This window comes from Schistocerca americana, chromosome 3, assembly GCF_021461395.2.
Source record: "Schistocerca americana isolate TAMUIC-IGC-003095 chromosome 3, iqSchAmer2.1, whole genome shotgun sequence".
Lineage (NCBI taxonomy): Eukaryota > Metazoa > Arthropoda > Insecta > Orthoptera > Acrididae > Schistocerca > Schistocerca americana.
Window position 1 is genome coordinate 347,597,474 of NC_060121.1, and position 13,561 is coordinate 347,611,034.

At 42.3% G+C, this 13,561-nt stretch overlaps 1 protein-coding gene across 1 annotated transcript in view; it reads right to left on the minus strand.

Moving 5' to 3' along the window:
* The window catches only part of LOC124606650 (sialin-like), a 90,074-nt gene that overhangs the window by 58,314 nt on the left and 18,199 nt on the right, over window positions 1–13,561 (minus strand). The window contains exon 4 of the mRNA XM_047138652.1: window positions 7,383–7,515. Coding sequence (XP_046994608.1) covers window positions 7,383–7,515 — 133 coding nt within the window. The remainder of the gene's footprint in view (window positions 1–7,382; window positions 7,516–13,561) is intronic.

The window sequence follows — 13,561 nt, forward strand, 5'->3', positions numbered from 1 at the left end:
CTTCCTGGTGGAATGACTGGAAATGACCGGCTGTCGGACCGCCTCTGTCTAATAAGCGCTGATCATGCATGGTTGTTTACATCTTTGGGCAGGTTTAGTGACATCTCTGAACAGCGAAAGGGACTGTGCCTGTGATACAGTATCCACAGTCAACGTTTATCTTCGGGAGTTCTGGGAACCGGAGTGATGAAAAACTTTTTTTGATGTGTGTAATTCATCCGATTACAGATCTGTTCACACAAGTAAGTGTTTCCAAATACTGAAATTTTTAAAGCATGTTTGTAAGGCGCTGGATAGTTCCTCTTCTCCAAGTATGTTTTATAGAACTCTTCCAAATCAACCTGATTAAATTTCCCTTTTAACTGTGCATAATATTGTATTTCGCAGAATTTCATTTGTAAATGTCTCGGTAGTGAAGTCATGACTACAGAGAATACCGTAGCAAACACAGAACAAAGCAGACGATATTTCTCAAAATCTTTAAATCGGTTTTAGAATTCGTATATCAAGTCAGATATCAAGCATTTAATAGCTGCCGCCAATGTGACGATCGATTGTTTTGATAAAGTAGGAAAATGTGTGAAATTTTTTTCTTCGTAACTGTTGTTCCCAAAGCCCAAGTTTCATTTGCAGTGCGGAAATAAGTTCAGTCATGATATTAATTAACCGATAATTTCCTTGGAGTCGAGTATTAACATCATTTAGGTGGCTCGTTATATCGACCAAGTGGTAGAGCATTTGCCCGCGAAAGGCGAATGTCCCGAGTTCGAGTCTCGGTCCGTCACACAGTTTTAATCTGCCAGTAAGTTTCATATCAGCGCACATTCCACTGCAGTGTGAAGATCTCGTTCAGCAAAAACCCCGTTATCTCACATTGAACCCCATGAGCGGGAGGTCGCAAGTTGAAGCTGTAATAAGGCTGATTTGAAAGTGTTTTGTCAGCAATTATTACAGCAGAAATGTTAGCTGCTAATGACTCACCATGTGCATCAGGAGGGCGACGAAAAATGAGGGTCAGGGAGGTGCAGAGATAAATCTTCTATGGGACATATGTATTATACTTCAGAAAATGGACATCGTCGATATTCAAGAAATGTTCAAAACAAACCATTAACTTACACCATGAACACCAAATGAAAAATGGCGTACCACAGTGATCACAAAGGTTCACACCATCAAGAGCAAAGGTGGGAATTACAGACCGTGCAGACATTCAGCTAGAAATTCACTTTTTAAGAGTTCATGTAGAATCATATTGGAGTAACGGGGTGATGATAACTGATGGAAGGTGATGGCATGCAACTGATTGCGAAACAGTTTGTCGTGGAGCTTATCGTGAAACTGGCTATGCTTTAAGGCAAAGCTGCAGATAGTGTGATAATATTTTTTATAGGCACGGAAAAGACAAACATCCAGAGCTGAATTTGTCCATGGTTTCAGACGGTATGAATTACACTGTCATACACTTTTATCGAGGGGTAGTTTGCTCTAAAGGAGTATGATTTTTATACGCAGACCAGGAATCAAGAAAAAGCAAGTTATTTGACAAGCTATTGGCCAAAAGCAGTGCTCATACCATAGTAGTAGTTTTCTTATGCCCCTTTTTCCCACTCTTGCTTTCTGTGACATAAATATTCCCCACAGCCTTTGCAAGATCACGCACAGGAGAAAGAATCGTAAGGGGCAGGTCACCTCCGACTTTTTACAGCATAATAAATAATTTTCCATCCAATTTACGATCCATCTTAACACTCGACGTAATTGCATACAAATGTGTTAAGGCATTGATGTTAGTTGATCTTGATACAACTCTCTTAGTACATCTAATTTCTAGAGTTCCTTTCATATGAATTTCCTCTTAATATTCTGATTGGTCGGAACTGAAAACAAATTCCTTACTAAACGATGGGAAAAGTTAGTTTATCTCATCTACAAATTTTCTGCCCGATTACGCAGTTTGTTGTGCATCATCAAGTTGATGCTTGTTTGAAATTTCGTTGTCTTAAGTCTTCCAATGCTGTAGCACCGTCTGAAGTTATGCAACCATCCACTGCTTCCATTGAAATCACTGTAATCTACGTAGCGCGCGGTTTGATGTGGAAAACGCAGTACATCACTGTTGTGCGCTGTCTGTAAATTGTATCTAGCGTCATGGAAACGCAGAAACACCAGTTTTTGTAACAAGTGCCTCTTGTCCTCCCTTGAATATCCGTAGTTTTTCTTATGCTGCGGACGTATTCGAAATCTGTTCGTAATTGATTTATACTATGTTGCGGATGATCTTACATGTACGTAATTGTGTTTAGTATCCGCTCTTTGGAGAACGATTGTCCTTTACTACGTTACGCTCTACACGGGATTTGTGACTCCCTGTCCGACGAGGATGATGAACGACATGATTCGACACCTGTTTTTGTCTCTCTTTCACTTGTTAAGGACGTAGCGTCATCATTGTACTCCTCATGTACATTGCCCTCACAGTCGAGCGTATACGACACCATACATTCCACTGACTCGTCGTGCAAAAACGTTAATATTTCATCTGCTGCTCCTTTCTCACTCTATGAAATTCCTTGTGTTCCTTCCTGACGAAATACCAACTTCGGCAGCTCTTGTTGTAGATGTAATGCAATGCTTGCTTCGTTTACCGTTGTCATTGGTCTGGTTTGTACAGGGTGGGGCAAATAAAAGTGGCTCGGAGAACAGAGTTCCAGGATACAAACAAAAACAGCAGAGGAAGGGAAATACAATACTAACCTGACTAAAGCAGACGTTGAAAGTGGGCATCATGCATCTTTTTGCGCTCTTGGCCCCTGGTCAGCAAGCTGCTGAAGGCGGATCGAAGTAGGAGTACTGGAATTGCTGCAGTCTCATCTGAAATGTTCTGCTGCAGTTCTGAAGACTATGGGGGTTGTTGTAATACACCTTAGAGTTGAGGGCTTCATACACAGTGTAATCGCACACTGACATGTCAGTCGATCTGCATGGGCAGCTAGGGCCGCGACCAGACTGGCCTCTGGTAACAACTCTGTCAAGCGTGAAGACTGTGTGAGGTGCTCCAAGGTTCGGCCTGCTGTCTAGGCAGATACTCGATCCTGTTGGAAGTAACTGTAGGTCAAGGTGTATGTTTATGTGCATACAATCACGTCCAGTCGTATCCACTCGTCTGGCCCACTTTTATTTGCCCCTGTATTAACACCACTAGCACTGTAGCACTGCTGTGAGTTACTCTTCGACTAAGCAGTTGAACTATGCTCCGTAGCCTCGTGCTGTGCTCACCATTGGATACATCCAGTTCCGCCCTCTGTTGCCGTTAGCAACCAATATTGTGGTTGCATGGTAGACAAAATGTCGGGCATCGACTGGCATAATCCTCATTGGCCTTTTGCGACCTCGCACTCGAGGGGTTACTTGTGAGTAACATCACAAAAACTCGTCACATCAGAGCGAGCGAAGTGGCGCGGTGGTGAGACATTGGCGTCGCATTCGAAAGAAAGATGTTTTGAAATTTCTTTCAAAATGGCTCTGAGCACTATGGGACTCAACTGCTGAGGTCATTAGTCCCCTAGAACTTAGAACTAGTTAAACCTAACTAACCTAAGGACATCACAAAAATCCATGCCCGAGGCAGGATTCGAACCTGCGACCGTAGCGGTCTTGCGGTTCCAGACTGCAGCGCCTTTAACCGCACGGCCACTTCGGCCGGCTGAAATTTCTTTATTTAAATGAGTTCAAAAAATGGCTCTGAGACTATGGGACTTAACTTCTAAGGTCATCAGTCCCCTAGAACTTAGAATTACTTAAACCTAACTAACCTAAGGACATCACACACATCCATGCCCGAGGCAGGATTTGAACTTGCGACCGTAGCGGTCGCGTGGTTCCAACTGTAGCGCCTAGAACCGCTCGGCCACCCCGGCCGGTGTTTAAATGAGTGTGTCTGTACTTAAACTGCAGAATGACTGAGAAGATGAAACTTCTACATTATTTGATCCTGAAACAGCTGAGTAAAACTGAACGTACTGAGCTTACTTTCTCTTTACTTTTTCTTATCATGTCAACACTGACCCACAATATCCTAGCTCAACGCAATCTGACTGCTCAAAAAAAATTACAACCTGACTTCAAATAATTAATACAAAAGAATGGCCCTGAATAAGAAGCAATCCTGACAATAACCTATACATTTCATTAAGCACTTACCTCAGAAAAATCTTCAGGAAGCGAACTACTACAATACGGCGAGCGTCAATACTGCCAGCTAAATAAAAGATTGTAGGTACTAAAGCCACTAACTACTAATAGGCATGTGGTTAGCAAAGGAAATATTTTGTTGCAGACCAAATAATGTATTTTTTACCTTAATAAAGTGACGTCCAGATCAAACACGAATATAAATCATCATTGTCATCCACTACTAAGATATATAATCATGACTAATTTTAATTTCAATGTTGGATATGTACAGATCGTTAGCCTACGCTAACACTTCAGACCTCTACCCTACATCAATGCTAACTTCTTCCATTTAACATCCATCACTCCTGGCTGCTCACCTCCAACTGCCCAACAGTACTTCTGTCACTGCTGGCGACTAACTTCCAACTGCCCAACAGTATTGGCGATTAACTCCCAACAACGTGTCCGACCAGCCACAGAGTCTCTTACAAAGAAAGCGCAGTCAGAGATCCAATGTAAAGCGCTACACAGCGCTGCCGACACAGAACAGCCCACTTACAGTTTCAATCGCTCGTTCAGTTAACGAAGTTAGGACTTCTGTTATTTTTATAGTCTGCTTAGGTGAGCGCTAAGATGGTTCCGTTGAAAGGGCACGACCGATTTCTCTGTATATTCTTAAAAATTTCGAGCTTGTGCTTCTTCCACATGACCTCGTCTTGAATCGGGAGTTTAACCCTTCATTATGTCGGACTCTCCATTTTATCCTTTTTCCCTTTTCCACTTTGCACTAGTGGTTGCATCAATGACTACAAGTGTAATAAGAAATGCCAAGAAAGGAAGGAAAATATATTTGCTTAACAAGAGTGATAGGGCACAAATCGCAGAATATCTGAGTGACCACCATCAAACGTTCATTTCTGAGGAAGAGGATGTGGAACAAAAATGGAAAAAATTCAGAAACATCGTCCAGTACGCCTTAGATAAGTTCGTACCGACTAAGGTCCAAAGCGAGGGGAAAGATCCACCGTGGTATAACAATCATGTACGAAAGGTACTACGGAAACAAAGAAAGCTTCATCATAGGTTTAAGAGTAGTCGAATCATAGCTGATAAGGAAAAGCTGAACGAAGCGAAAAAGAGCGTAAAGAGAGCAATGAGAGAAGCATTCAACGAATTCGAACATAAAACATTGGCAAACAATCTAAACAAGAACCCTAAAAAGTTTTGGTCATATGTAAAATCGGTAAGCGGATCTAAATCCCCTATTCAGTCACTCGTTGACCACGATGGCACCGAAACAGAGGACGACCGAAGAAAGGCAGAAATACTGAATTCAGTGTTCCGAAACTGTTTCACTGCGGAAAATCGTAACACGGTCCCTGACTTCAGCCGTCGCACGGACGCCAAAATGGAAAATATTGAAATAAACGATATCGGAATTGAAAAACAACTGCTATCACTTAGTAGCGGAAAAGCATCCGGACCAGACGAGATACCCTTAAGATTCTACAGTGATTATGCTAAAGAACTTGCCCCCTTTCTATCAGCAATTTATCGTAGATCGCTGGAAGAACGTAAAGTACCTAGCGACTGGAAGAAAGCGCAGGTCGTTCCCATTTTCAAGAAGGGTCATAAATCAGATGCGAATAATTATAGGCCTATTTCGCTTACGTCAATCTGTTGTAGAATAATGGAACATGTTTTGTGTTCTCGTATTATGACGTTCTTAGATAATACAAATCTCCTTCATCATAACCAACATGGATTCCGCAAACAGAGATCATGTGAAACTCAGCTCGCCCTATTTGCCCAAGAAATTCACAGTGCCGTACACACTGGCGAGCAGATTGATGCCGTATTCCTGGACTTCAGGAAGGCATTTGATACGGTTCCGCACTTACGTTTAGTGAAAAAAATACGAGCTTACGGAATATCGGACCAGGTTTGTGATTGGATTCAGGATTTCCTAGAAGAAAGAACACAACACGTCATTCTTAACGGTTCAAAATCTGCAGATGTAGAGGTAATTTCGGGAGTACCGCAGGGAAGCGTGATAGGACCTTTATTGTTTACAATATACATAAATGACTTAGTTGACAACATCGGTAGCTCCGTGAGGCTATTTGCAGATGACACGGTTGTCTACAAGAAAGTAGCAACATCAGAAGACTCGTACGTACTCCAGGAGGACCTGCAGAGGATTAATGCATGGTGCGACAGCTGGCAGCTTTCCCTAAACGTAGATAAATGTAATATAATGCGCATACATAGGGGCAGAAATCCATTCCAGTACGATTACGCCATAGGTGGTAAATCATTGGAAGCGTTAACGACCGTAAAATACTTAGGAGTTACTATCCGGAGCGATCTGAAGTGGAATGATCACATAAAACAAATAGTGGGAAAAGCAGGCGCCAGGTTGAGATTCATAGGAAGAATTCTAAGAAAATGTGACTCATCGACGAAAGAAGTAGCTTACAAAACGCTTGTTCGTCCGATTCTTGAGTATTGCTCATCAGTATGGGACCCTTACCAGGTTGGATTAATAGAAGAGATAGACATGATCCAGCGAAAAGCAGCGCGATTCGTCATGGGGACATTTAGTCAGCGCGAGAGCGTTACGGAGATGCTGAACAAGCTCCAGTGGCGGACACTTCAAGAAAGGCGTTACGCAATACGGAGAGGTTTATTATCGAAATTACGAGAGAGCACATTCCGGGAAGAGATGGGCAACATATTACTACCGCCCACATATATCTCGCGTAATGATCACAACGAAAAGATCCGAGAAATTAGAGCAAATACGGAGACTTACAAGCAGTCGTTCTTCCCACGCACAATTCGTGAATGGAACAGGGAAGGGGGGATCAGATAGTGGTACAATAAGTACCCTCCGCCACACACCGTAAGGTGGCTCGCGGAGTATAGATGTAGATGTAGATGTAGGTAAATTCAGCGACATCACTTTGTGATCAATGGTATCAGTCAGTGTTAACTAAATTAATTTCATATCCTGAACTCTTTACGTGCCTTTTTTGCGTGTTTAATAGCAGTTGCTAGGCCTCTACATTGTAGATATCTCTACGCAGTGTGTTCCATAATGAACAGCAGGTATTTTAATGTCTTGTGCATACATCTTTGCAGTTCTAAGTATCTATGTAAGCTGTTACTAAGATAAGAAATTTTAGACAGCCAGCACTTACCTAATCCATTTATAATGCGGAACGTGCAGGTTTTGGACACGCGTCCTTTCCGGAGCAGGAAACCAGTGAACCACACAAATACCAAATTGCCAGCACCACCAGTGATGTGAGGAATGGCTGATATGATCCCATTCTGTCGAAAAGCACGAATACAGAGTGTTAATGACGGCGTAATTCCCTATTAAACTAAGAATGTACGTCTCATAATATTATAGCTGTAAGAAAGGCTGTTAATGGAATAATTAGTTCTTGAATTGCTCATTGTGTAAAATGAAGGGTTAAGAAGCCAAATTTCATGTATTCAGAAAATTTACATAATCACCCATGGTATCGTGACTCCATACAACCTTTACCACAGCTTACAGTAAATACGCATATGCCACTAACAACAAGGAAGTTTAGCAGACCTTCTATAAAAGGTTGTCTAATGAGAATATCGTTGAACACTGTGACAGTATGTTAAATGAATTACGTCTACAGCCAGTCGCTCATGTAATATTACACCTACTTTACTTCCATTAACTAGTTTTCGGTGCATTTCAGGCTCAGGCCCTCCCCGTATTCCTGGAATATGAAGCACAGACGGAATTGACATACATTTCAAAACAACGATTGTCTGTGAATCCTCTAAACCGAGTTTTAGCCGGCCGGAGTGGCCGAGCGGTTCTAGGCGCTACAGTCTGGAACCGAGCGACTGCTACGGTCGCAGGTTCGAATCCTGCCTCGGGCGTGGATGTGTGTGATGTCCTTAGGTTAGTTAGGTTTAAGTAGTTCTTAGTTCTAGGGGACTGATGACCACAGCAGTTAAGTCCCATAGTGCTCAGAGCCATTTGAACCAGCCGAGTTTTAGGAAACGCTATCATTTCTTGGATGACCATCGCGATATACCAAGACTTTACGAAGTTCGGCATAACTTATGATTGTAAATACGAAATGTAGGAAGGAGAAGGAAAGGGGAAGGTTGGGTGGGAAATCCTAATGCCTAGCCACGGAGGGTGTTGTGGTAGTGCAATGGCGAAAGTTGAAAATTTGTGCCGAACTGGGACACGAACATGGATTTAATGAATATAATGAACGGTGGCCTTAGCGGATTTTTTTATTTTTTATTTTAAATGATCGCCTTAATCGAACCCAGATTTACCGCATCTCATGAACGGTGGCCTTAACCGCTTCGGCTATCTGAACACGGTCCGTAACCGACTGAAATCCCAACTTACCACACGCTGCAATGCAGTGACCCTACTCCATTAAACACTCTACTCGCAAATCCTAATTCCCATAGGAGTTTAAATGATATTTGTGCATTCGCACAGAAATTAACGCCGTTACTCTCTTTTGCAGAAATGTATATGTCTGAGTAGTGTCTGTTCTGCCGGACTTGTCTTACATAACAGACCCCACTCGGACATATACATAACTCGTGTTTCTTTTGCTGTCACACTGTTCACATGAAATTACGCCGTTTTCGTCGGTACAGTTGCATTTTTGTGCTGACTTGAATACAAGGCAGATGCAGGACAATGCTGAAACAGGACACTTCACCACGCCCCCTATTTTTGGGTACAGTCGGGCGATTTAGTTTTAAGTGGCAGGTCGTTGGACTAGCTCCAAATAATGCGCTCAGGTTCGCATTAGATGTACTTGTCTAGTCCCATCCAAGCCTTTGTGAAAACTCGTTAATGGTCTGAAAGGTAACACATGGTTTCTGACACATTAAATACGCAAGTTTTTATCTACCTTATAGCCCATTACATGGGTGACATATCGATTTTGTACGGAAGCTTTAATTTTTCTAGGTTTTAAGAAAAATCATTCGTTTAAAACTTGTGAATTGCTTATTACTACTATCTAGATGGTTTTCGCTTTTTTCACGAGAATGATCAGTTGATTTTTATGATTCACGTGGTCACCTAAATGGGCCGCTGAGATACAGGACGGGCCCTGCGATACGTTCATCGTCTGGCTTCGCTACAAGAAATACTCCACAGCTTCGTTAATTTTATTTGTTTGTATTGGGCCTAGCGTGTCAATAGCTGAGATAATTCCAGTAACAATTAGGCTACACAAAATATTTCAGCGATCGTTAACTTAGCATCTCATCACTGTTCTCGTAGATGCAGGTGTACTGAATAGTGTTGCCTGATAGTTACGCTAGTAACGGTAAGTAGTAATTTAATTCCGCTCAGTGTCATTTGATTTCTATTGATTTAAGTAGTGCCATCTGGCAGAGGACTTTTTAGAGCATACTGTTGCGACCGGGAGAACTGGGGTTGCGCTTTGAGCAGGAGTCTGGGATTGGAGTTTGGGTGAGTGGTTCAGTGAATGCTCGGAACTGTCAGTGACACAGTGGTATCTGCAAGAACATTTATTTATCGTGATGAGTTTACAGAATTGTAGAGCGACGGTTGGAGGCCCGGTGTAAGCCTGTGCCGCGAAGAAGTACTAGTGCCTCTTCAGCGAGACGTGACTTCGCCCCACAGGTCACTGGGTCTTTTTGTTGTTGTGGTCTTCAGTACTCAGATTGGTTTGATGCAGCTCTCCATGCTATTCTATCCTGTGCAAGCTTCTTCATCTACCAGTACTTACTGCAACCTACATCCTTCTGAATCTGCTTAGTCTATTCATATCTTGGTCTCCTTCTACGATTTTTACCCCCCACGCTGCCCTCCAATGCTAAATTTGTGATCCCCTGATGCCTTAGAACATGTCCTACCAACCAGTCCCTTTTTCGTCTCAAGTTGTGCCACAAACCCCTCTTCTCCCCAATTCTGTTCAATACCTCCTCATTAGTTATGTGATCTACCCATATAATCTTCGGCATTCTTCTGTAGCACCACATTTCGAAAGCTTCTATTCTCTTCTTGTCCAAACTATTTATCGTCCATGTTTCACTTCCATACATGGGTACACTCCATACAAATACTTTCAGAAACGACTTCCTGACACTGAAATTTATACTCGATGTTAACAAATTTCTCTCCTTCAGAAACGCTTTCTTTGCCATTGCCAGTCTACATTTTATATCCTCTCTACTTCGACCATCATCAGTTATTTTGATCCCCAAATAACAAACCTTCTTTACTACTTTAAGTGTCTCGTTTCCTTATGTCCATTCCGTTCAACTGCTCTTCTAAGTCCTTTACTGTCTCTGACAGAATTACAATGTCATCGGCAAACCTCAAGGTTTTTATTTCTTCTCCATGGATTTTAATACCTACTCCGAATTTTTCTTTTGTTTCATTTACTGCTTGCTCAACATACACGTCGAATAACATCGGGGAGAGGCTACAACCCTGTCTCACTTCCTTCGCAACCACTGCTTCCCTTTCGTGCCCCTCTACTCTTGTAACTGGCATCTGGTTTCTGTACAAACTGTAAATAGCCTTTCGCTCCCTGTATTTTACCCCTGCCACCTTTAGAATTTGAAAGAGAGTGCCGGCCGGTGTGGCCGTGCGGTTCTAGGCGCTTCAGTCTGGAACCGCGTGACCGCTACGGTCGCAGGTTCGAATCCTGCCTCGGGCATGGATGTGTGTGATGTCCTTAGGTTAGTTAGGTTTAAGTAGTTCTAAGTTCTAGGGGACTGATGACCGCAGATTTTGAGTCCCATAGTGCTAGGAGCCATTTGAACCATTTTTGAAAGAGAGTATTCCAGTCAACTTTGTCAAAAGCTTTCTCTAAGTCTACAAATGCTAGAAACGTAGGTTTGCCTTTCATTAATCTTTCTTCTAAGATAAGTCGTAAAGTCAGTATTGCCTCACGTGTTCCAACATTTCTACGGAATCCAAACTGATCTTCCCCGAGGTCGGCTTCTACCAGTTTTTCAATTCGTCTGTAAAGAATTCGCGTTAGTATTTTGCAGCTGTGATTTATTAAACTGATAGTTCTGTAATTTTCAAATCTGTCAACACATGCTTTCTTTGGGATTGGAATTATTATATTCTTCTTGAAGTCTGAGGGTATTTCACCTATCGCATACATCTTGCTCACCAGATGGTAGAGTTTTGTCAGGACTGGCTCTCCCACGGCCGTCAGTAGTTCCAATGGAATATTGTCTACTGCGGGGGCCTTATTTCGACTCAGGTCTTTCAGTGCTCTGTCAATCTCTTCACGCAGTATCGTATCTCCCATTTCATCTTCATCAACATCCTCTTCCATTTCCATAATATTGTCCTCAAGTACATCGCCCTTGTATAGACCCTCTATGTACTCCTTCCACGTTTCTGCTTACCCTTCTTTGCTTAGAACTGGGTTTTTATCTGAGCTCTTGATATTCATACAAGTGAATCTCTTTTCTCCAAAGGTTTCTTTAATTTTCCTGTAGGCAGTATCTATCTTGGCCCTAGTGAGATAAGCCTCTACATCCTTACATTTGTCCTCTAGCCATGCCTGCTTAGCCATTTTGCACTTCCTTCGATCTCATTTTTGAGACGTTTGTATTCCTTTTTGTCTCCTTCATTTACAGCATTTTTATATTTTCTCCTTTTATCAATTAAATTAAATATTTCTTCTGTTACCCAAGGATTTCCACTAGCCCTCGTCTTTTTACCTACTTGATCGTCTGCTGCCTTCACTACTTCATTCCTCAGAGCTCCCCATTCTTCTTCTACTGTGTTTCTTTCCCCCATTCCTGTCAATTGTTCCCTTATGCTCTTCCTGAAACTCTGTACAACCTCTGGTTTAGTCAGTTTATCCAGGTCCCATCTCCTCAAATTCCCACCTTTTTGCAGTTTCTTCAGTTTTAATCTACAGTTCATAACCAATAGATTGTGGTCAGAGTCCACATCTGCCCCTGGAAATGTCTTACAATTTAAAACCTGGTTGCTAAATCTCTGTCTTACCATTATATAATCTATCTGATACCTTCTAGTATCTCCAGGATTCTTCCATGTATACAACCTTATTTTATGATTCTTGTACCAAGTGTTAGCTATGATTAAGTTGTGCTCTGTGCAAAATTCTACCAGACGGCTTCCTCTTTCCTTCTCACCTTTTTCCTACTCTCGAATTCCAGTCACCCATGACTATTACATTTTCGTCTCCCTTCACTACCTGAATAATTTCTTTTATCTCATCATACATTTCACCAATTTCATAATTATCTGCAGAGCTAGTTGGCATATAAACTTGTACTACTGTAGTAGGCATGGGCTTCGTGTCTATCTTGGCCACAATAATGCGTTCACTATGCTGTTTGTAGTAGCTTACCCGCACTCCTATTTTTTTTATTCATTACTAAACCTACTCCTGCATTACCCCTATTTGATTTTGTATTTATAACCCTGTATTCACCGGACCAAAAGTCTTCTTCCTCCTGCCACCGAACTTCACTAGTTCCCACTAAATCTAACTTTAACCTATCCATGGTTTGCATCAGGTTGGCTGCATCTCGGTGCTGAACTTAGCAATTGGATGACAGAGAGGCCATCATCGCTCAGCTTGTTGTGTTTTCACTGGAACTCAACAGACTGTCATTCTCTCTGGTTCTAGAGAACTGCACAGAATAGCAGCACGACGAAAAGTGTCTTTTTGAGCCCTGACAGTTTCGTTATTTAAACGGCTGAGTCTGTGCCTGGGACGCGGTGTCTCGTGTTATAAGAGCACATTTTCCCTCGGGTATCTATCCCGTCAACGCTACTTGCCTCTTTGTGTTAATTTACTTATTATTCTGAGTCGACGGCTTATGTCATTCTCCCTACGTCTGACTTCCCAGTGGCGCTCTGGCATTGAAGTTGCTTATACTCCACAGTGCCTTGTTATACAGTACTGCAACATTTGCATTTTTGCCGTCCTAGGTTGGGGGTTGTGTGGCAATGCTCGCCGCGTGCCCAACATCTGTTGCAATGGCAGTACTTGTTGTTGACATTCTGTTTGGCACACTAGGCTTCTGTTCTGAGTTTGCCTGGTAGAACTTTAAAAAATTTAAAGGTGTACAATAAAACTGTTCTGCAGTCCAACAGGACGTATAATAAGTACACAGAAAACAACCCACACATTACATTCATGTAGGTCGTGTAGCCTACAGTACATTCAGTAGTGTTATGTAAATTGATGGTGTGGGAGGGGGGGGGGTGAGGAGGGGGGGGGGGGGGGGAGAAAGGAAAGGAACAGACGATATCAGCGGCGATGAGTGAAAAATGTGTGCCCGACCAGGACCGGGATCTCCTCTTATTAGGCAGTTG